Source organism: Rousettus aegyptiacus, unplaced genomic scaffold (assembly GCF_014176215.1).
Source record: "Rousettus aegyptiacus isolate mRouAeg1 unplaced genomic scaffold, mRouAeg1.p scaffold_m13_p_7, whole genome shotgun sequence".
Lineage (NCBI taxonomy): Eukaryota > Metazoa > Chordata > Mammalia > Chiroptera > Pteropodidae > Rousettus > Rousettus aegyptiacus.
Window position 1 is genome coordinate 6,734,727 of NW_023416310.1, and position 24,355 is coordinate 6,759,081.

General features: G+C 39.4%; 1 protein-coding gene and 1 pseudogene across 3 annotated transcripts in view; both read right to left on the minus strand.

Moving 5' to 3' along the window:
* Window positions 1-24,355, minus strand: part of NBAS (NBAS subunit of NRZ tethering complex) — a 258,704-nt gene that overhangs the window by 155,572 nt on the left and 78,777 nt on the right. For all 3 annotated transcript variants that reach the window (XM_036224652.1, XM_016144790.2, XM_016144791.2), the window contains 6 exons: window positions 23,765-23,902; window positions 23,430-23,508; window positions 19,900-20,004; window positions 19,403-19,539; window positions 4,463-4,546; window positions 1,247-1,400 (listed from right to left, as the gene is read on the minus strand). In XM_036224652.1, coding sequence (XP_036080545.1) covers window positions 1,247-1,400; window positions 4,463-4,546; window positions 19,403-19,539; window positions 19,900-20,004; window positions 23,430-23,508; window positions 23,765-23,902 — 697 coding nt within the window. The remainder of the gene's footprint in view (window positions 1-1,246; window positions 1,401-4,462; window positions 4,547-19,402; window positions 19,540-19,899; window positions 20,005-23,429; window positions 23,509-23,764; window positions 23,903-24,355) is intronic.
* Window positions 17,741-17,859, minus strand: LOC118605675 (annotated as a pseudogene).

Below are 24,355 nucleotides of genomic sequence, written 5' to 3' on the forward strand. Positions count from 1 at the left end.
CTTTCCTTTCTGTGGACCTTAGTTTATCTACTTATGACATAGAAAATTAGACTACATCATCTCCAGAGGTTCTTTTCATCACATCATCTTAAGATCCTAAACATTTTCTACTATGGTCCTTAGCCATCTTCAAAATCCCAGAAAGTCCATCATAAATATTCTTGGCCATCTCCCAAAAGTTTGGGCTATAATATTCTCATCAGCTCTAGCAAATAATTCATCTTCAATTCTATGAATACTAAAAATAGGAATTAGATTGAGCAGAAATTCAAGAAGGCTATCAAATGGAGACACAGGGCCATGCCAGATACACTACGAAGACATTTAAACAAAGGGCAGTACATTCCTTCCACAGTATTGCTGCTCATCAGACCCTCTGGAATCACCCTTCCCGTACGACAAAAAACTGATGGCAGGACAGGGGGTCCGAAGCCACAACTACAAGACGAAAGAGAAAGGCATCCATCCACTGGCCAGACCCTGGAGGAGATTTCGAAGTGTATTCTGCGGTTCTTTGCTCGGAACCCCCAACTTCTGCTCTCTAGAACGAAAACAACTATTGGTTACATTTGCAGAACACTCAAGAAGCAGAATTGCTAATGTTCTCTCCTGCATGTTTCCTCTGTTCTCGCTGACTCTGGCATAAGAACTAAATCACGAAAACCACCAAGGCACCGAGGAGGTAAGGAGCGGGGCCGGCCACAGGGTGTGTCAGTGGAAGAGTCACGACGCGTACTTACAGAGCCTAAGCCTCGCACGCTCCTCGCCCCTGTCCCACACCCCCTCTCCACGAAGGGTTATGCTCAGTAGAGGCACACGGGAACTGAGGGAAATCCAGCTTGGATTTAAGAAAAACATCAGAAAACAGAGCTGCGAACAGGGTTCCCGAAAAGCAAAACAATTAACTGCATTACTGCAACATGACAGGAAACTCATCAAGCATTTCTAGGTTGATACAATCTTTTAAATATATTAAGCTATTAAAAATTTATGGAAAATCTGGAACAGCATGGACCATATTTTACAGCTTACATTATGAGAAAGATTTTGAACAACTTTTATTTGCTCTTTAATAATGAGAAAAAGCCACAAAGAAGTCTGAGGCAAAGGATAAAGGAACAAAGGTAGCAAGAAATATTCATTCATCCCTTGCAAACTACAGGCACGGTGCCAGCACCACCGTCAGCAGCCACTACACGCGCTGGACCCTCCGGATGCGAAGCAGCAGCTGTCACTGTCCCCTCACCTGTCGAGCATAATGCTCTATCTCCTCCGCCCTGGTCTGGTACCAGTCTATGACATCCTCGACCGCGAGCTGGGTTGCCTTGTACCGCAGCAACTCGGGCTGCGCAGCATACAAAAATTCACTCTCATCTTGGAGACTCGGCTCAGCCACCATTCTGTAACGCACAAAAGGAATGATTAATAAGTGATTGGACTGCTGGGGAAAATTATAATTTTGTGGAAGAGAGGGAAAGCACTCAGAGACAGGGAGCATGTACGCACGTGTGGCGGGGGTGTGTGTGTGTGTGTGTGTGTGTGTGTGTGTGTGTGTGTGTGTGTGTGTGTGTGTGTGTGTGTTTTCCTATACGTATGTGCACAGTTACAAGATAAATGGGACATTTTTTGGAGACTTGTTTTCCTATCGGTTTTCCCAATTTAAAAAATGAGAACGGAGAATAAATCACGACTGTGCCACAAATCAATCAAACGAGTATTAACAAAATGAAAATCACCCTGGGAAACTTGTACAAAATGCACACAGCTGGGTATGTGCCACAGGCCTACTAGATCAAAATGACCTGTGGTGGCCAGCTAGGCCATTTCTGAAAAGCATCCCCAATTCTGATGCAAATATAAGAAAGCCATGTTTTCCATGTTCGTAAAAAGAAAAGGAAACATGCCTTATTTGCCAACAAAATACCTTTAGTAGGCAGGTGTCAGCAACACAATACTACACTAGCATTTGCAAAACACGAAACTGCGCCACGCCTCGTCGGGAGTGAGGAAGAAACACCCAGGGGCAGGCGCACAGGGATCACAGACTACGAGTTTTTTAGAGGATGATCCCGGCCAATGCCCTTCCACGGTTAATGACTAATAAAGAAAAAAGTCGACTCAAACTAATGTATTTCAGAGACATAGGAAAATATGCTGTGTCCCATGAGGGACATTCGTTCATCCAGAGTAAGTGAGCAGTAAGTGACAGGCGCCGTAACAGTCACTGCTGCTCAGACGACCGCTTTGGGGTCAGAACTGAGGCTGAAGCACGAACCCAACGCTGAGAGGCGGGAAACCTTGTCCCAACGAGTGAAAGGTTGTCTAAGATTCGCTTCACTCACATCGAAATGGGAATAACACTACGCGAGATTATTAAAAATAACATAAATAAAGGACAGAGAGAACTCTGGCACAGGACAGGTGCCTGATCCTAATTTTTACTTACAAGCATTATTTTTATTGGAATTAGTAGTAGTTATAATATACGACCGGACACAAAGCCTGTAAACATCTGGGCGCTTTATCCACATGCCTTGCACAACCCCCTGTGCCTATAATTGGTGGCCTTGACTTATCTAGTGTAACAACTGCCAATAACGTTCTGACCAGTGATTTTTCCCTAATGGAAAAGCCCCGTCGATTCCCCCTAAAATTTCCGCTTCAAAGCTGCCCTGCTCCGGCAGGGAAAACACGCACAAGCAGCCCTGAGTCCTCTGACACGTGTTTCAGTCCTCATTTCCCTCTCAGCACCGTGTGATGGAACTGGACCACTCTCCCCTCTGGAAACACGCTTCTCTCTGATTCCAGCAGGCAATACTGTCCGATCCCTCTCATCTCTATAGCTGCTCCTTTTCAGTCACCTTTGCTGGAACATCTTCCTCAGCCAGCCATTAAATAGCTCATCCGAAGACTCAGTCCAGCTCTCTTCTCACTCTGTACTCTCTCTTCGACTCTAAAATATAAATTACCACCCACATCACAGCAACTACCGCGTTTTTACCCCTGACCTGGACTTCACTTAGAAGCTTCAAATCTATTTGCTTTTCAGATATTTCACAGGCACTTTAAACCAGATCAAAACTGAATTCATGTTTTCCCTTTGGAAGACTGTGTCCCTAATATGCTGGAAAATTATGATGGTATGCTTTAGAATAGAGAGTATTTTTATCTGAAAACTCATAACCTTCAATTCTGAGTAATAGTCTTGAATTATTTCTCATAACTTTCTCCCTTTTAATATCTGTGCTGTGTCCTTCTAAAATGCCTGTAATTTGCATATTAAACTCTTCTTTATCTTTATTCGCTTATTGTCTAGCTCATTATTTTTACTCTAACTTCTAGTAAAGCTCATTGCTTTTATCTTCCAACTCTTCTAATTTTTCCATACCATTATAGTTTTTAATTTCTCAAAGTTCCCTTAGTTCATTGTTCCTATGTTATAAAATCTTACTGTTATTTCACAAATGCAGTCTTATCTCCCAAGAAATATTAATTATAATTTTTAAAGTTTTCTTCTTTTTACATGACCTCTGTCTTTCAGTTCCATTTTCTACTTGTTTTGTCTGTCCTGTCCATCTGTTCTGCCTGCTGAAGTCGACCCTCAGGTGTACAGGACACTCTGTAGGTATGGCAGGACCTGTTCATTTGCTGGATTCACTGTGACCTAATAGTGAACTAACCTTTTGGGACTATATCCCAGTATCTATGGGCCTCTTCTTGGAGGCTATTCTATTTCTGCAGAAAAGAACTCTCCAAATTTCTACTTGGTAAATGTCCCTGCACTCTAGGAGCAGGGTGGGGGAAAGGAACCAGAGCTTCAACATCCAGGTTATAAATTCTCATAAAATGCCAATTTTCCACCCGATCACTCCACCCCCATCCTGTCCAGGAATCTGGAAGCTCTCTGGATCAGTCTGGAGCTTCTCTGGCTCAATCCATGAGTCCAACAAATAAACCTCTGCTCTCATGTAGGGAAAACACAGAAGGAGAAACAGTGACGGAGTACTTGTCCGACGTTGAGCGTGGGGGACAACGGGATTCAAGCATTTCTCACCTGCCCTTTAAGCCCCATACCTCATCTCCACCCCTTTCCGCAGGCCTTGAAGCCTCTACATTCTGAGGCCTTCCGAGGTTAAATCTTATAAAAACGAAAATTAAAACTGAATCAAGAACAAAATTGCATGCATACCATAAAAACTATAAAAAAAATTACTTGTGTATGTCAAAGAGTGAAAAGGAATACGTCAAAATGAAACAGAATTGTTTGAATAAGGATCACTTTTAGAATAATTCCTCTGTAGCATTTAAATTTTTTTCCTTAAAAAATTTTTTACTTAACTAAGTCCAGTTTTTTTTTTAAAAAGCTTCACTCAAACTCTCTGAATCAAGGACCAGCCTCACACACCACACAGCACCTGCCGGGGCCGTCCATCCATCCACGCCACAGCGGGAGCTTTCTCACCTGCACTCCGACTCCTCGCACCAATCTTTATCTCGATGTTTACGTTCGTGCCAAGGGATGATCATCCACGAGTCACCATCATAACTTCAAGTAAAAGAAAAAAATACAAAAGCACTTAAAACACACATTACCTCACTGACTGGCTACACGAAAGACACGTAGCAAAACGTATCTCTAGCACCTTAAATCTCCAAGACCCCTGTTTATGGTACGTAAGGCGGTACATGATACATGTCATATACAATATGTAAGTTAAAAATATCAAATTGCTGGTTTCTCTTCTTTCATAAAATAGTCAAAAAGGAGAATTTAAAACAACGTATTTGACAAGTAACTAATGGACGGTGTGGGTGCGTACTCATTTGCACGTCCCAAAACGTTTACCAAGACCCCACGCTTTATGTCAATATCAACGTAAATGGCCCCTTGCCCTCAAAAAGCGGACGATCGAGATTCCTATGATCTCAGGACGCGACCACTACCTACACGTGTAAGTATAAAGCACGTGAAATGTGGCCATTGATACTAAGAGCGAGAACCCTAATTTTAATTAATTTTAATTAAAATGTAAATAGCGACGTGACGAAATGCTACCATACTGGACGGCACGGGCAGCGAGGACAGGCAACAGCAAGAGCAAAGAAATGATTTTGCAAGTTAAAAATCTCACTGAAAGATAACGGGAGAATCTAAATGAGGCAAAGGCCCGATTAAGAAAATTAAGAATAAATTTAAAGGGAAAAGTGAGATAAAAACAGTATGGTAATACAGCAGAGCCGTGTGCTACAAATCAGGAGGCAAAGGAAACAGAACACATCTGTCTTTTAACTAGCTATGCAGAGTCTGGCACGTGACTTTCTGAAGGGAAACACTTCAAACATTATTTCTAAGGTCCCTTGCAGCTCTACATCCCAAGAACCATGAAAACTGAAAAATTCTGAATTAATAAAGACAAAAATTTAAAAATCAGATTTCAACTTTTTTATATAATAATTCAATGAAACATTTTCTCTCCTATTTCTGAGTATCAATAGTATCATTTTCCTAAAATGTATCACAGCCCCAGAGAAAGAATGATGCCTGTGTATATTATCAGGTTATGTTTTGTACTTTTATCCTACTAGGTGATAAAATATGCCTTGCACAAGAAACACTTCATAAATGCTTGGAAATTATGCTGATGAAGAGATTAGTATTCATGTATCAGATAACAGGAGTCCACTGGTGGGTTTTTAAGTAGAAGAGGGAACTAAGAAGGCCTGGGAATGAGCAGTGCTGAGCACCAGCCCCCTGCAGATACTGTTGGTGCGAATTACCCAAAGTTCTCCATTAGACATATGCAATGAGAAATTTCTTATACAGTATTTTAAAAACACAGCATTTTACCCACATTTTAACTAGCATGCAATGTCCTAGCAAACTATGTAACAGATACACTTCTCAAGGCGTTTCAGTTCATATTTTTAAATTTCTGAATCATACAGATGATTATTTAGTATAGATGTCATAATCACACTATTTCATTTGTTACCAAGTGAAAAACTGTTTTATTTTCTTCCTCGTCAATAACTAATAGTTTATCACAGATCACTGAAAAGTAAAAACGAACACTTGGATACAATAATGATAATGTTCATTCTTCCAACATAAGAATAAATTATAGCAAAGAATTGAGGAATGAGGAAAAACAATAAACGTAACAAACTATTATTGTCTTTTCTAATAAATGCAGACATAGTTCCATAAGCTACAACAATTTTAGAAAAATGTATCGTAAGTTGGGATTTGTATTTTCTGTATGAAGAATATACTAAATACAAGGTTTATTACTAGAGTGATCAGCAGTGCTGTGGGACCCTCAGCAAAACAACATTTATTTGGTATTAAAAGACGAAAAAGTTGTGAAACTATGTTATCCTTCACGGAACAGAAATGGGCAAGAAAACATACCTATTTTTATCACAACACACGTTGAAGACAAGTTCCACTCAGAGGCCCACCCCGAAAAGTCAACGTGAGAGAGTGCTCGGTTAGCACAGTCCTTCGCTGCATCTCAAGGCCCAGCGCGACCTCGCATTTCTAAGGGTGCTGATCGCCGCTGAGAGCGCATTTCTGACCGCGGCTGGGACCGTGCGTACGCGGAGGGCCTGATGTCGTTGTGCACGGGTTTCTGCCTGTGCCTTGAACGTCACATTGTTTGAGGGTCAACTGCAATAATCATAGTGCTGCTAGTAATATATCAGTGATGATCAGCTACGGTAATAATCTTTAACATTTACGGATCTCTTACTGTGGTCCAGACAGGGCACCATCGCTTTAACGTGTGATACCTCTGAGGAAAGAGCAGGCTGTGCTAGTGATGGTACGCATCCATAATCTAGATAATTGGACATGTCATTATACCTCCGGGGAAAAAGATTTTAGAATATATATTTCCCTCAATCTTATTATTTTTTACATTTCAAAATAATTGATTTGTTCTGTCGTTATCTTCTAAAAAACACCCACATGTTACCTACTTATTTTTTCATAAGGTAAGCAAAATGATAGAATACTTAATAAAATTCAGAGAAACCTTTTTCATTAATTTTGTTCACAACAAAAATATCAGTCATGTAAATGAATAACTAAATAAGTAAGGTAAAATTATGATTAAAAAAAAAAAGCCTAGGAAACATAATGATTCCTTACAAAAAAAAACTGTAGAAAGTTTGGTTAGTTATAAAACTTACGCTTTGAATGTAAAGTTCTATAAACACAAAACAACATTTTCATACTTTATTTCATCTTTTTCTTCCATTGTTTCCACTTGGCTTGGGAAGTCTTAAAATTTAAATGCATCATCCCCACACACACAAAAAAAGTGCACAGTAAACTTAAAATTATCTCTTTACAAAATAATGACTGCTTTTGTTTAATTTTAGGATTCTTTATATTAGAACCCTGTGCCATTGTTTTCTCCCAAAAAATAAACTTTGCTGGTTTCATTTAAAGAGAACATTTATCTGTCAGCAGGGAAGGAACACATATAACAAGTTCTATTATGTTCAACTCTTCTCCCACCAATTATTTCTTACACTAAATATAAACGTTTTATTTCAAAGAAATTTTATCAAAAAAAAACTTACAAAAAGTTCTTTTATTCATGTCTTATACCTGGGAAACAAAAGCTAAACAGACAGTGAATTACTACTAATTGCTGCCTTTTAGGTACTGGTTTTAAGATGTGAAGTTATATTTATTTCTATTATTTCGCACAGAAGAAAATGTTCTGGTAAATAAAGGACAAAAAAAGATAATAACATGGGCCTACATGTATAACTACCCTACAGTCAACATCACTGAACAAGTCACACTGATCCAAAACGCAAAGGGAAACCAATCAAAAAGCTAGTTATCGCTCAGATGCCAAATTGGGAAAAAAAAAAAAATAGCTAAAGGCATCATTAGGAGTTCTCTGCTGCACCGGTGCTCAATTTAATTTAAAAATTACTTAGAAAATAGAGCAGAGAATAATTAGAGATCCTCAAACTTACCAACATCCTCAATGTTAGCAACGCGTACGAAAGAGATGAGAATACAAACGCCAGCCTCTGGGACTCATTTCTCCCCCCACTGGCTTAATCTCTGGGACCCGGCTGCTCCCCAGCTCCATCTACTTAGTACACGCCGTAATACTACCTGCCCGAAATGAAGAGATGAGCAAATATTTTCTTGAATTCTAATCCATCATAATTAAGAGTATGCTCTCAGAAGTCTAACCTCTGTTAGAATGTGACTCCACCCCACAGAGCTGCATAACCTTGATTGAGAGATTCAAGCTGCCTGTGCCTCAATTTACTCATTAGTGAAATAGAATAATAATCCTTCCAACCTCATCTGGATTTGGACGGGATCAAAACAGTACATTTATACAAAGCCCCTAGAGCAGTACCTGGAATATAGTAAGTGTTAAATCATCAAAAGAAGCATCATTATTATTAACACCAGCAAGGTTTTTTCATGGGCAGTGAAATACCCATGTGACTGGTTGACATTTCCAGATCTACTCTATGGTAAATAGTAGCACCATATTAACAATCACCATCAACAATTATATTTACAAAAACCTAACAACTGCAATAAACTCCAACCCACACCATCCTAAGTATATGGCACCTGGCCAATGCAATAAATAGTAACAAAAACATGTGATGAGCTGATTTATGGAGTTGAAATAAGTAACAATTTCCAGGAGGCATCATCTCTCTCCCAAATGCTTAAAACCAAGTTTGAAAATAAATTTTTAATCCCGTCCAAGGGATGATTTGATTATTTCTAAGGAGCACTAGTCTATAAAATCATTAAAGTTTAAGAGACAGCCACAAACTCCTGTGGAGACCCATAGAATTTTTCAGAAAAGTTAGTTAAATAACTGAGAAAAGCTGATCTTCACAAAGGTGTTTAAAGACAAAAAACAAGGGACAACAGATGAACAGACACATCCCCACCACTATCACCTGTCACTTGGACAGATGAGCCTAAATTTTGAAGAAGAGACACTGAGGAACATGAGGAGTATCTACGCTTACTACCAGGTAAGTTAATAGGAAAAACCGGCAGCCTCGAACCCAATTTCAGCAGCCTATACTTTAACAATAACAAGCTAAAATGGACATTAAAAAATTCTCCAAAACAGTCATGTAATAACTTTTACAGTCAGCGTTTGGTGTTATACCTATAACGAATATTTATAAATGCATGTTTTATTTATATTTGTGATGATTTTCATAATTGTAATACTGCACGCGCCGATGGAAAACAGGGGCTCAACTTAAAATTGGTGAATTACGATTTCCATGTACCATAATGAAACTGCAGGCTCAGGGCTGCCGGAACTCCATTCGGTGAGACGGAACCAGTGTGAAATGTGCAGGATCCAGGTATGAGAGCCAAATGCACATTGAGGAGGACTGCCCCCAAACTGTGGAGGCCTGGAACTGCACGTCTACCACGACCCGCAGTAGGAAGACAGAAATCCGGTCCGTTTCACTCCCTGTCACTCTGTCACTTAGACTGACACAGAGGCAGCGGGGAGAATGGCGAGGCCCTTATCTGCTATTACTTAAAGACAACCAGAACCTGACAAATGTCCTTTGGTTTATTAATTTAACCAGAAAAGGCTTCTAGGACAAAGATAAACACATATGACCTCTGAATTGATCAGCCACAAAGCTAATGCAATGTGCCAAACGTTCATAAACTGCATCAATGTCCATTATAACCCTGAACCTATATAAAGTTGTAGTGCTAATGGAGTTTGAACAAAAGAATTAGAGAAGAATGTTTTTTAATCTTTTATTCATAACACCACATAAAACCATGAGCGATGCCCACACAGACGCCGAGCCACAGGAAGCCCGTCCCACTGCTGCCCTTCGAGATCCCGGCCCATTCCCACATCTAGGCCTAAGCTGAATGGGCACTTGACACACTATCTACAGCTAACCGTGCCCAGCCCGTGGCTAACATTTATGCGGCGCTGCCTCCGTGTGAGGACGCCGATATTCTGCCTGCCTGAATCCCACCTTTTCAAGCTCAAATTACTGCTTCTCACAGATGTGTCTGTGACCATTCCAAGCCAGACTGCTTTTTTTCCTGTTCTAAACTCCTACTACCTATAACTGGACAATTCATCTGGTACTTACTCCTCCTTAACCTTATGATAACATATTCTTTTCACGCTTTCCTGGAGTTCTTATCTATTATTTTCTTAAGTTCTTAGTAAATACTCAGCCCCCGCATGGAAAGTAAATATTCCTTTCTAGTAAATACTGCTTTCCATCCAACACAAATGCACAGCAAAAATAAAGAATTTTAACTAAATTTATATGAATGCACAAATTCATTTAAGTCCGGGAAAAAAAAAAAAAAACCCGATGGTTACATATTACACTTATAAATTTGCAGGTTAAGTAAACTACATGAGTTCCAAAATCACCATCGACTTACTGAATGAATAAATGATTTGATGATCAGAAGGCACACATCTACTGACATTCTCTTAAAAACAGAGCTCTCAAAAACAACCAACAATTAAAAAACCTTTCAAGAACCAGAAAGATTCCATCGAGATATAAAACGTAATCTGAACGATAAATTAAAAAGATAAAATCTCGAGCCCCTGACCCGGGAGCGGGCACTGCCCCGGCTGAGAGATGAAAGCAACAGGGCCACCAGGGAGGACGCTCCCCGCTATGACTCTGCACTGTGTTTACGCGTCCATCTGATGCAGGACCACTCGACGCACTAGAAACTAACAGGCACCTATGACAGTCCTGCCAACGTGCACCGGAAAGCCGAGGCTGCTGCTACAGCTGCGTGCTCTGTCACCACCACCATTGCTATACGTGTAATATCGATGATATGCTAGAAACTGTGCCAGGTGCCGCAGCTCAGAGATCACTTTGTCGTCACAACACCTCTACAGTCTCCCCAGTTAACACTCAGAGAAGCTGAACTGCAGGGAAGCTAAGCAACTTCCCAAAAGTCACGCGGCTGGCAGGTATCGGGACCAGGACATATGTCCATGTTTCTGACGGAGTCTTTGCTCCTCCCAGTGTACCACGCTGTCACCCCTCCACATCAAATACATGTCAACACCATGTGGTGTGACCCCAGCATTTACACGCCACGAATTTTTTCCTCCACAGTTATTATATGTAGTATCTAAACCTTTAGGATTAAAAAATGGGCTCACGCTGAAGTCAAAACATTTTTTTTAAAGAATACATATGCTTTGCCTACAAAATATAAATTTGATTCTTAATAGAATTTTACTTATTACAAATACAATATTTAAACAGGCTTTCCCATATCAGAAATTGGGAAAGTGTCTCACAGGGTTATTTATATGTTAATTAAATATAGTGTGATAAAGAGATTCACTGCTGTTACAGACAAGTATTAACATATTAATGAAATCTTGACTGGAAAAGACATTGTGTGATCAAAAAGAATTATAGGGACTATTTCCCTGAGGTAATTCAACCATTCAGAAGACGTTATAATCTTCTTAAGGATCACGTGTTCTGAAATTATCGGTCAAGGAATTTAAATTTCGGAAGAGAACAACTAATGAAAGACAAATCTCATCTCTATGAAAAGAGTACCAATTGGTATCACTAGGTAATGCTCGATCTAATAATACATTTTTTTAGGGGAACGAAACAGTTTTTTTTTAAAAAGTACCCCTCAAATATATTCTTAATTTCAAATAAAAATCAGAAACTTTAAACTGCATTAAGATATCTGACAATAGTTACATACACATTGAAATCATAATGTAATTAAGATTACATTTTAAATAGCTCCTTATTTCAAAATATATTTCGCTAATGCCTCTTATACGTTTTGCCCTGAAAGTACGATCATCTTTTTTCTGCTTATCTCATAAACATGTTATGAAAATTATATGCGAAACATAAAATTTGTAATTTTTTAAAATGTTTGCAGTCAATCATGAAATGTTTGTTGAGTAGGTTAGGAAATGAATTAATTGATCAGTCCACCTTCGTTACTCTAGTACTTTTCAGAGTACCAAATATATAACAAATATTGGTACCAACATACTTTCCAACACCCACAAATATCACTCTGAGATATTATTCTACCTTCTTAATCAAAGAAATTGCCCTGAATCCGTTTTGTTGCTTTAAACAACCAGAAAGACAAGAACTAATTGAGTCAAGATCTAACAGGCCCACAGTGCCAGGAGACACACACACCAACTGGCCCACTGCCAGCCCAGAGCGTGCGCCCCGTCCGTGGAGGTGATCAGGCGCTTCCTCCCTGATCCGAACAGCAGACCGTTCTTGGACAGAAACTGCCGACATGACCCCATTCTGTGAAGTACTCTTCTCCTTCCCCATTAACGGTCACTGTGAAGGGCAAGTACTCATTCCAAGCCTAAAACGCAAACCAACTGACTGTTCTTTGCTCAGAGCAGCTCGGAAGTAAACTGTGCATTTGGGAATTGAATTTTGATTATGTAACTAATCAACTTTTCGACTTCGTTTATTCATTTATTTTTACAGCAGAAAAGAAAAGATTTATTAGAAGGGAAAGTACACTTGCAGACGTGGAAGCGGGCCTGAGCGAGAGGAGTGTGGCTCGAAAAGACCTTTTCAACTTTAAAGGGAAAAGACACATTTTTATGTTTCCTGGGAGAATCAAAAAAGTGAATGCGATGCCCCAATCTGTCCATGTTATTTCATGATCGAGGCTACAGTTTAGGTGGAATTTCGTTACAACAAAATTATGGTGGGAATATGGGAATAGAAGGCCCCATAAAAACTGCTTTTTAAAAATTTCAGGGAAGGAAAAAGAAATCTCTATGAAGAGGACTAAACCATATAAAAACATAAGTAAAAAGAGATGCATGTTGTGCATTGGAAATCCTCTGCACTAATTCATTTCCAACCAATTAAGTGGGAACATCTATTGGACTCTGAAGGCTGAATAAGCCGAATAACGTCACATCAAGTACTCAGATGACACTTACCTGCTCAAACTTCCAGACACCAGAAACACATTCAACCTTCAAGGCCGGGATCAAACCTTTACTTCTTATGGAATCACCACCTGCGGCCCAGAAGGTCGTCTCACCCCTCTCTAAACCTATCTGTACTCCTCTATGACACATGTTTTAATATATTTTAATTTTATGGTAGTTGTAGCTATACCGAACCTATCTGATCGTCCTACTAGGTTCTAATTTATCTGTGGACAAGACCATATCTGACTCATATTTGTATCCACCTATTTCACATACTATAATGCCTGTATATGGCACATTTTCCCTAAGTTTTTATTAAAATAACACAAAATTTTCTATGACTCATTCATCACCTTCTTTAAAGTGTTCTTTTAGTGAAAATGAACTAACAAAGTAATTTAGAAATGCTTTAATTTTTAAATCCGTTTCACAGGTACTCATGATTATAAATTTCACTAAAAAAAGGAAATTTAAAAATCAACATCTGTTCTGCAAGAAACATTATTATGTTTCTTATGGGAGAAAAATTTCCCAGAATATCCTTAAAACTATGAAACTAATAAGCCAGTGGTAATTGATTCTAGTACTGTGTTCTGTTGCTTTTCAAGAAGAGAAAAAAGAAAATCAACCAAACATTAATTTACCTTCTGAACTGAAAGCTGCCTAGAGTCAAATTTGACCTCAATGACAAAGGTAATTCAAATCAGTTTATCTCTGAAAACCCCCCGAACTAATGGAAAATACCAAAACGTCACCAATTTGAAGCCGAGTGTGTTCTATCCACGAGCAGTCAGGCAACAACGGTGACACAGCCTCCCATCCTGAGCTCGCATTTACCTGTGTCGTTTAAGACGACCCACAGGTGGCAAACCACTCTAATCGCTCTAAATCTTATTTAATCATAACATTAATTTCCATAAAAGTGTGCCATGCCTTGAGGACATTATGTTAAGTGAAATAAGGCAGTCACAAAGAGCCAAACACTGAACAGTCAAATTCACAGAGACAGAAGGAAAGGCGGTCATCGGGTGAGGAAGAAACGGGCGTTCCTATGGCATGGTGCAATGTCTGTTCCACGAGAACTCTGCACAGCGGCGTGAGTGTGCTAACACCGAAAACGATTCATCTAGTGACTTTTATGTTACGTGCATTTAAGAATCAAAAGTTTAATAAAATTCAAGGTGTGTCATGGCCAAATGGCCCTCATGGTCCCTAGGCTTAAGAGAGTCAAAAATACACAAAGCCAAAAACGTGAACACACAGAAGATACTCATGTCCCAAGTGACAGGCAGGTCGGGAGCACAGCTGCCGTGGCACCTTGCTGTGGTCTGAAAGCTCAAAGACAGGCTTCCTTTACAGAGCGTTGCAGAAAGCAAGCTTTTAGCTGCATCTTATTTACTCTGTCACACCAATCCCTTGTAAATTCCAAGTCTCCTCACTTGACAATCATTTATTCACTGAACGGTTATTAACCATCAGCGCACGTGTCACTAGATTCACTGCACTTTATTATGAGGACGTGTAAGTCTGGTCATTAAAGAAAAATCCTGTCACGGAATATTAGCAGTCTCTGAAAACAGAAAATTATCCTCCAAATTAATCACCCAAAGGCCTCCTAGTGCTGGGTAAATGATAAACACTTATCAGTGAGAAGAAAAGGATGAAAAGCTTATTTACCTGATGGTACTTCTCAATGGAAAATGGTAATGAGGAAATTCCTGGGGACGCTGGATTTTCTGTTCATTATCAAATGGGGCAGAGAGAGAGACAGCAGTGGTGATTTCGGGTTAGTGAGGGAATAAAATGGCCAAGACACAGGAATCAAAGCACGCACAGCACAGAGGCCCTGGGCCCACAGCTCACAGGAGGAATACTTCTGCACTGGGTTTGTCGAACAGTTGATCATCCACTGTTTCGCAACGCTGTTCTAAATGCAGGCGGGTAAGAGTGCCTTTTACTCTCGAGGACGACAGCAGTTTCTGAATGGGGGACTAGGTAAATACTGACATAAGATCAGGGGGACACTGACTTAAAATTCTCACTCGGCCGCTTTTTATTTTTATCCTCAAAGATGCATCACATAAATTGCTGTGGAACTAAAGGTATAGTATAATTATCAGTCAACAAAATAATTCATACAGTCGCAAATTCAGACAAGAAGATGGAAACATCTAAAACACAATTCCACGGTTCACACAGGCACGGGCCATCTGCGTGTTACAGCATGCTTTTCACAGTCGAACTTGTCATCGAAAAATCTACGCTTAGATATACACGAGCAAACAAATTGCTAAGTTACTATAGTAACAGCTTTTTTAGTATGAGTAAAAAAAAACAAAAAAACAAATGAGGTGTTCTGGATATTCTATTTCCATCAATAGAATTTTGCCGCTTATACTATAAAAAATTTAAGTACTGCAGTATCTCAAAATACACTAAATGTAACTCAATCTTTCCTGTTGATTCCGGAGGTAATCCAGGACTATAAACATGAGTATCAATTTTCATTGTCGAATAAATATATATGTCAAAGAATTTCTTTATTGAACAACAGAGTTTTATTTCCACATATTCAATATAAATGAAGTTTAAATGCAATACTGTATGCTGGATCAGATATTGAGACAGAAAAACGATATCAGGAGAAAAACTGGTTAAGTCTAAATAAATATGTAGTTTAGTTAATAGTATTGCCCAGTCAGTTCTGCTATGATGTTTTGAAGATGTAAATTTGTTCCAATGAATTGATATATTAGGGAACAACTTGAGCATAACACAAATTTCATGTTTGCTAATGCACGACTTCGTCCACAAGAAACATTAGGTAAACACGGAAAAGTGCACTCGGCTGGAACACGCCACATCAGATTACATGGGCATGGACACACACCCCCCAGACGTCGACCCGCAGATTCAGATCACATCAGATTCGGATCACACTCTTCCTCCACCTCCCAATAACATACAAGCTGCAACTCTTTCAACACTCATTTCCACAAGCAAAGTCGTTTTCAGGTCTTATTCAAGGTAAAGTACCATATTTTAATGTTTATGCGTTTCTTAACCAATTAACACGTAAAACTATGGAACGATTTTTATTAGGTTCCTAATTTTGTTCCATTGCACAAAGTTTTTCAATGCTAGACCCTAACCCCATTTTCCCCATAAACCCTGTGGTTTTCATTGCACAGTTTTGCATAGTGCAGTGATTTTTAGGAACGCATATGTCACGTTATATACAGAACTGACGATTCCAGCAGTAACTTCTTAATTTTGACAAATATGCTATTATGTAAGAAGAAAGGGTAAGCTAGATGAAAAGGTAGACAGGAAGTCTCCATCTTTGCAACTTTTCTGTAACTATAGAATCATTCCAATAAAAAGTTTAAAACACAAATATATGACATACATAAACATATAAGGCAAAGGCCGAAACGTGGGATTCTGCATTAACAAAAGCTAACACTTAAGTAGCACTTACTTGGTGACAAGCACTGTTCTCAGTAACGCATGTACATCAACTCATTAATCATCCTCCCAACACTATGAAGTAAGTGAAATCATCACCATCTCACAGGGGAGAAGATTGAAGGGCAGTTAAGAAACTTATCCAAGATCATGAATCTGGGCAACTTGGCTCTTGGGTCAACGCTTGTACCCCTATGCTGTACTCTTTCAACAGACCACTGTTTAAATTACAACCTTTTAAATTTGACTGCTTTCATCATTCTGAAAAGGTTTTACAATAAGAGGTATAAATGAAACATCTAAATAATCCTTCTAAAAAGTGTTATAACACCTGAAACTAATATAATATCAAATGTCAACTAATGTAATTAGAAAAATTTTAGTTGAAAATAAGACATGCTATAAACATCGAAATACCAGAAGTCAAAAAAAATCTTTGTTTATGAAAAATCTCTATTACTACAAATTGCGGAAGCTAATAAAGATGGTAAAAAAGTCACCTTTCTACTTAAAAATTAGAAGTCAACTAGAATGTAAAGTGTAAATGTTTTATAGCAATGACAATCTAAGCATAGGTACATAATAAAAAGATGTATCATCAATGACAGATATGTAATTTCAAAGGTTTGTAAAACTCTGTCACATTTCATCAATGTCAAATACATATGATTTAAGAGTGATGATATAAAACACAAAATAACACATGCCATGGAAGTTCCCCAGCAATCGTAATCATAAAATTTGGTTGAATCAAATTGGTAAATCAAACTTCGATTAAATGCAGAGGTAAAAGTTCTGCCAATGGGATCTCAATAGAGAGCAGTTAAAAGGTCACCTTGTGAGTGGAACTTACTATTGCTTTCCAAACTATCACACGGCTTAGCCTCTGAAACGTAAAACCCCGCCTCCCCTGCCACATACACTCACTCATTCAGAACAACTCAGTGAGTTACTGCTTCAGCCCAAGTACTCTTCCAGGCACTGAGGCTACGTTAATGAACAAGACACGAAGTCCTACCCTCATGGAATTTATAGTCATTCATTCATACATTCATCCATCCACCTACCCAAAAAGTACTTACTGAGTGCCAACAGCAAGCCAGGCACTATTCTAGGTACAGCAGGAAAGGAAGGGAACAAATCATGCAAAAATCCCTGTCCAATTGCAGCTGACATTTTTTTTTTTTAGGTGAGGCAACCTTGGTTGACCTCACAGATTGCAAGGACCTTGTCAGCTTACAATCCCTTATTGTTTTATTATTTTTTTTTTTTTACACCTACAGTACTTGGTCTTCCTCGGTGGTCTCCCATCCAAGTACCCACCAGGCCTGACCCTGCTTAGCTTCTGAGATCAGATGGGAGCGGGCTTGTTCAGGGTGGCATGGCCGTAGACTGCAGCTGATGTTTTAGGAAAAACCCAAACTAAGACAGACAGTGATAAATGCTGGAAAGAAAACGAAGCAGGAAAGGAGGATTTAAAGTGGGAGTAACATTGTAATAGGATGGCCAAGGAAGATCGGATGAAGCAAAGAAGACAAAAAGGAACATCGTGTGGTAGGTGTAAGCGCCACGAGGAAGGTAAGCTGGGCGAGCATGAAAGAGTGAGAGGAAGCGAAGGTGGCGTGTCGAGGCGGGGTCGGCGAAGGCCTTTCTGAGGAGGCGGCCTCTGAGCGAACGCGCTGGAGGATGAGAGGCCCGCTCCCCCGAAGATCCGGGAGAACGGCGCGCGGGCAGGGGGCAGCCAACCTCAAACTCCTACCAGGAGAGCAGGCACGGCACGTCGGAGGGACAGCACGAGGCCTGCGTGGCAGCGGGGAGGAGGCGGGGGACTGCAAGCTACTGTCCTAATAGCGGGCTGAAGGCTGCGCCGTCACACAGCCGTTCTGCATTTGGGAGCCACGAATTTAGAGGTTAGAGACTAGTTTCCCATCGATTCAACAGATTGCTAAAAAGCCATCATCACTTGCAAAATAAAGGCAGGGGGCTGAAGCGAAGATGAAGCAGGAGAAACTCAGGCTCCATCGCTGTGTAGTGTACATTCTCTCACAGAAAAGCGAGGATACACACGGAAAGTTCTGCAGCCATTCGAGGCAGTAAATGAGGAAGTGGCAAGATCATTGTACTAGTTTTTCAAGCACTGCAACTGAGAACACAGAAAAGCCTGCAGATGTATTTAGAATCTTTTCGACTCTTATTTCTTCCTCAGTTTGAACACATGAGGCTGTAAGCGGGAATCTGCTGGCGCGTAAGGCATACCCGGTTCCTCCTGCTGGAGAGGCACTGTGTTTTACTCAGTTCAGAGCCCCTACCACTCTGCCAGGCGCAGGAGGGTGCCCGGCAAACGGCGACGGGTAAGCAGAGAAACGCACAGGCCCCAGCAAATCAGACGCTTTGCATTCATCTGGCCTAACGGTTCCATCCGATTTGAAAATGAACACCAAGGAGTCAAAAAATATATTTCTGCAAAAAAAACAACTTCTGTAGTTGTATCTTTTTGAGTTCCCATTTTGTCTTGTGCCTCTGAAATTTCAGAAAGAAATAGAATTCAGACATTCCTGGGACCCCTTGACCTCTTACCTAACATTGTCAGAGCTACACCCGATTAAAAGATACAACTAATGCGAACAGATATTGTTATCCTAAAAACCTGTTCTTAACCAGAACACTGTACATATTGAGTACCCGGCAGTAAAATCAGGAGGCTTTCAAAAGAAGGGAAAGTTCACGTTCATTAAGTTAACATTAAAAGCCTCTTCACGTTAGACACACATTGGTTTCGGGGTCATTTAAAAGTAAGTTAGAAATCATTTTATAATCAGAAGAAATGTTTCAGTAGATTATTTTAAAATTATTTTTCAATTTAAGGTGCTCTCCATGAAAGAAAAAATTGTTATAATTTAGAAGGAATGTAAAATTCAGTTAACGGAGTCACGTACCAAGCTTCGGGAAGCAAAAAGGAATATTCGTGAGGAGAAGTGGTCTCTGGGAAGTTGGAGAGGATCGCGAGGCGATGAGCAAGCAGGTCTGATCCGTGGTACGTGAACAGGATTTCTAGGGCTTGTACGTTACTTTCCTGTACAAAGGCAAGGGGTAAGTTTCCCATGTGAATTTTAGAGATGCAAGAGTAATTCTGCACGACAACGTTCAAAAACTCGTCATTGACTTTTTTATGCAGTTCTGATGTGAAGTACTTTGAAATATTCCTGATTCTTCCTACTCTGTATCATGCTTCTCAATCTAAGGCTGTTACAAGAATTTATTTTTTAAACTCAGAAGAAATTTTTAAATATGATGTCGTTTTCTGTGCATGTCTTAATATTATAACAAAAAAAGGAAATGTGACGGTATATGTATGTGATAACATTAACTGCATGGTTCAAAGATTCAGAAATTGTTATAACCATAATTGTTTTATTTACAAAAAAGAAATTACCCGAGCATAAGTTCTTGCTGAGAGAACAATATTCTGATTTCTGAACTTCTTAAAGAATTCAGCATCATATCTCTGCTCAGATGCATGAGACACTCCTAGGATTTCCTGAAGGGAAACAATGATTTAATGAAAGGCTTTTAAATATCAATAAGAAAATATTAAAAACCTTTATAATCCTGCCTATCTAAGTAAATAAGGCCTAAGTTAAACTATCAACTGTTAACTGATATATTACATCTGCATTCTTGCCTTTATTTTGAAAGTGATTATATTTATAAATGCTGTTAATTTTTTCATATCCAATAGTAAATGAAATAGGCAGTACAAATTAAATTATATACAGTAGGACAATCAAAACCCACTACCTAATTAAAACAAAGAAGCAACGGTTAGTCACACATGGCGGTGCACTCGGAGCATCTGCCTTGTCTGTATGAGAACTTCGCCATAACTTTACTGCTGCTGAAGTGGTCTTTGTAAAACGCAAAATGACTATTCATTTGTTCAACGAATACTTATTGAGTGTTTACTATATGCTCGGAGCACTGTGACAGGCAGTGGTGGTGATACAGCGGACAGTACACGGACCCTGCTCTCTAAGTAGCTTAAAATCCAGCAGGGAAGCCAAACAAGCAAACAGGACCAGGCGAAGGGAAACGCGGGGGAGGGGTGATTACCCCAGTTGAGGGAGGGCAGGGAAGGCTCCCCAGGAACAGCACTGGAGCCGAAACACAAATGACAAATGGGAGTTGGCCTGGGCAGTTGCAAGTACAGGTCTCACCACTGTGATGTACGACTTAGGGCTCCTGTCTGTCATGTTTAGTGCTAAATTCCAGATACCTAGCATGCTGCCTTTCACAGAATAAATAAATATCCAATAAATACTGTTAACCGAATTCATTTACCGAGATGGGAAAGAGGGAAGAATGAGGATGTTTAGAGGAGGTGAGAAAGGGGAAGTGGAGAGTGAGCGGTCCAGTTAGGAAAATGCTGCGTTTGGACCTCCCACACGCCTAAAGCAACTGCCCAGTGTGCAGGTGGACATGCAGGTCAGGAATTTTGGAGAAAAACGTGAGTTAGACACATGGCGCAAAGTTCTTGCCACAGAAGTGAATACGAATTGAAGGGAAATTAAGTAGAATGAAATGAAAGGAGACTGAGAAACAATGTCATGTAAAAGATGAGCAAGAAAAAGGGAATCTATCTGAAAAGTGGATGGAGATGTAGACAGAAAAGGAGGAAAAGGAATGTAATGCATACCCATCTCCTCCTTCTTCTGGCCAGTAAATTCCTCCTTATGCCCTGCCGGCTCACCTATCGGCATACAAACAATACCTCTTCCTTCTATTAAAACGACAACCTGATCTTTTATACCCCTCTAGCTACCACATTCTCCTCTGCTAGACCTAGCCGAATTCTTGCTTCCTATTTATCTAGACAAATTATTTACCTTCTCTAAGCCTGTTTTCATATCCATAAAATTGAGAGGAAAGTAATACCTGCCTCCGAGGACTGATGAGAAACATTTTGAACTAAGTACACAAGGCACTGGCTGACAAACAGTAAGCCATCAACGAATGTGTTGATATTTCGTAAGATATTCTCCTACCTATTGGTTCCTTCGGCAAATATTGACTGAGCTCCTCCGCAAGGCAGGTCTCATTCTGAGCGCTGGGGATAGTGCGGCGAACAGCACACAACCCCTACCTTTATGGGGTTTGCAGGCTCCTGCCCCCCACTCAGCGCTCCCCAGCCCGCTAAAGCTGCCTTCCTTTTCCCAAGGACTAGCTGAAAGAGCACTCCTACTTCTTCTTCTGTATAGTCTTCTCAGGCATCCCCAGGAAAAATGTAATGTTTTTCTCCATTATGCTCCCTCATCAATTCTCCATGTCTTCATTATCATCGCTTATTGCCTATGTAATGAGGACTCCACAAGGACTGTCCCTTTGTCATCTCTGTCCCTCCAGCACTGGCGTAATATCTGGGATGTAGTGGGCACAGTGTAAAATTTAAATGACTCCATTTTTATCTCATTTGTCACAGAATTAATAAAATAAGCCATGTCCTATGATTAAAATGCAATGCCTATCTCTACCCCTATCTACTGGTTAGCCATTATATCTATACATCTTCATTTCTAAGTTTTAACAGCCAAATTCATCTATTTCATTTACTTTTCAAAAGCTTAATTCCCTTAAAAAGTGGGCTCAACAAATACTTTGTCACTATTACCATGTCATAATAAATGTACTTCCTAATGTCAAACAGGAAATATCAATTCGACAATTAAAGAATAATGAAAGAAAATTAACTGGATAGACAAACTTCGAACATTTCGTGAAACTTTTCTTTGTGATCTCTTCATCAATAAAATTAAGGCTAAGAATAAAAAAGGATAAACTATATCTGTTCTAAGTTCTGCAGTTCATAACATGCTTTTACATACTGCCTCAAAATATCACAGAACTCAGACATAATTAAAGGATTAGCTTTAAAAAACATGGCCATCCAACAGTCAAACTAGTTGTACTCATAGATAAAACTACTGGGAAGTTTTTGTAACCTGTTTGTGTAAAATGATAAACTCATTGCTATGGTTTCTAATAACGAAAGGAGTCCTCTTTTGTCACTAGTATTCTGTTTAAAAACATTTCTATTTGCGAGTGTGGAATCAAATGCTTTTGGATTTGCCTGCAGGTGTCAGAATTACTAAATATCTACATTATCTGGGGATAGGCAGTAAATTATCAGGTGTGACATTTACTCAATGCCCCCTTTGCGCGAGTACCAAGAGCCAAGAGAAGTATGCCCACAGAAGGGAGGTGTAACACAAACTAAGCAACCTGCAGGCGAAGTCAAATTTCGAAGGCTAGAAATTTATATTAAATCCTGAGTAACTTTAGTACGAGGGTCATGTGAAAAAGCCATCTAAGCTACGTGTATTTATTGAAATGCTTCTCACACTGTTACCAATACCTAAACTGATCTTACAGCACAGAGCGCTACTGAAATGCCCCACGTGGGAACATCTGAAATTGTGTCCCTGAAGAACAAATATGAAATATATTTAAGTTCAAGTGCCTAATTTTGGCAATAATTAAGATCAAAGTTCAACCAAGTTCAACCAACTAACAAATCATTAAAACGAAGTGAATCAGAAATATTCAGATTAGGGTTATTAAAACCCAGTATATACTTAAATTTGGTACTAGAAAAAAACTATATGTCGTAACTTTAACGCCAAAAAGTAAGATCGAAGTAAGTGAAAAGGTTAACGAATGTGGGACACAGAGACGCGCGGAAGCGGAGGCGGCATTTCTAGTCCCTGGACTAACAAAACAACCTCTGGCTCCTCGTGAGCTCTGATTTTCCACCAAAACTGGTAAACGAAGGCACCTACTCCAGTCCAAAAGGAATTTTTCCCACATAAATAGTTCTAAAGACCAAGGACAGCAGACTCTAGGGAACCCATGGCAGTTAAGATGACAGGTCAAATGAACAGGAGCGTCTTGATTAAAACTGCTCCTCACCTCGTACGTTGCAAGTCGATCTAAGTAGGTCAACAATCTCAGTCGACAACGGCAGAGTTCCTTTTGTTCCAGTGTTAATCTGTTTGGAAAGACTATGTTAGGCCATTTTCACTTACATGAAAGCACATTTCTCTAAGAGTTAAAATAGAATAAACATGATCACTATTCCATTGAGCTCAAAATTCATGGAACAATCCACAAAAGCACAAAGGTAAAACAGTAAATGCACTTAATTTAAATTACTGAAATAATTTACAGCAATTATCTCTAGTAAAGAACTCACTTAGGAGACTATTTTCAAGAAATTACCAAATAGACAGTCATGGATCATTTACTTTGAAAAGTTCACTAATTTCAGTAGTTCTCGTCTCTTCTTGAGTGCCTTCTTTTTCTTCTCGGCAGGCTCTTCGTCAGAGGGTAAAAGGTCCTCATAAGAGACCCCGTCAATGTCTACTTCATCAGGTAATGCAAATCTATAAGGAAAAAGGAAAACCGAGTCTGTCTTCGTTAAGTTTTCATTTCATGCAGTGCAAAGCTGCTATATCCTACTTCGATTTTGTTATTTAGTTGATTTCCACAGAAATAACCAGTTATTTGGAAAAAAAGCCTTTGCTATTGTAAGTGAAATGATTCACTCATTATATGTACTGGATGGGCAAAAAGCCATCAGGTCATCGGTAAGCATGGTATTTATTAATGTTAAAAATCGAGAAAATGAAAACTACTTCAGAAATCATGTGAGGTTGTATTCACCCGATGTGAGGAAAATGTTGCCCTGAGCTTATAATTTGAATCCCTTCTCCTTAAGGTCTCGAAATGGTAATGAATGTAAGTCCCATTTACGTTGTTTATTTATCAGATATACTATCACATTTATCTCTCTGAAAAGTTCCAAATGTAGCAAATAACTTTATTATTATTGTATT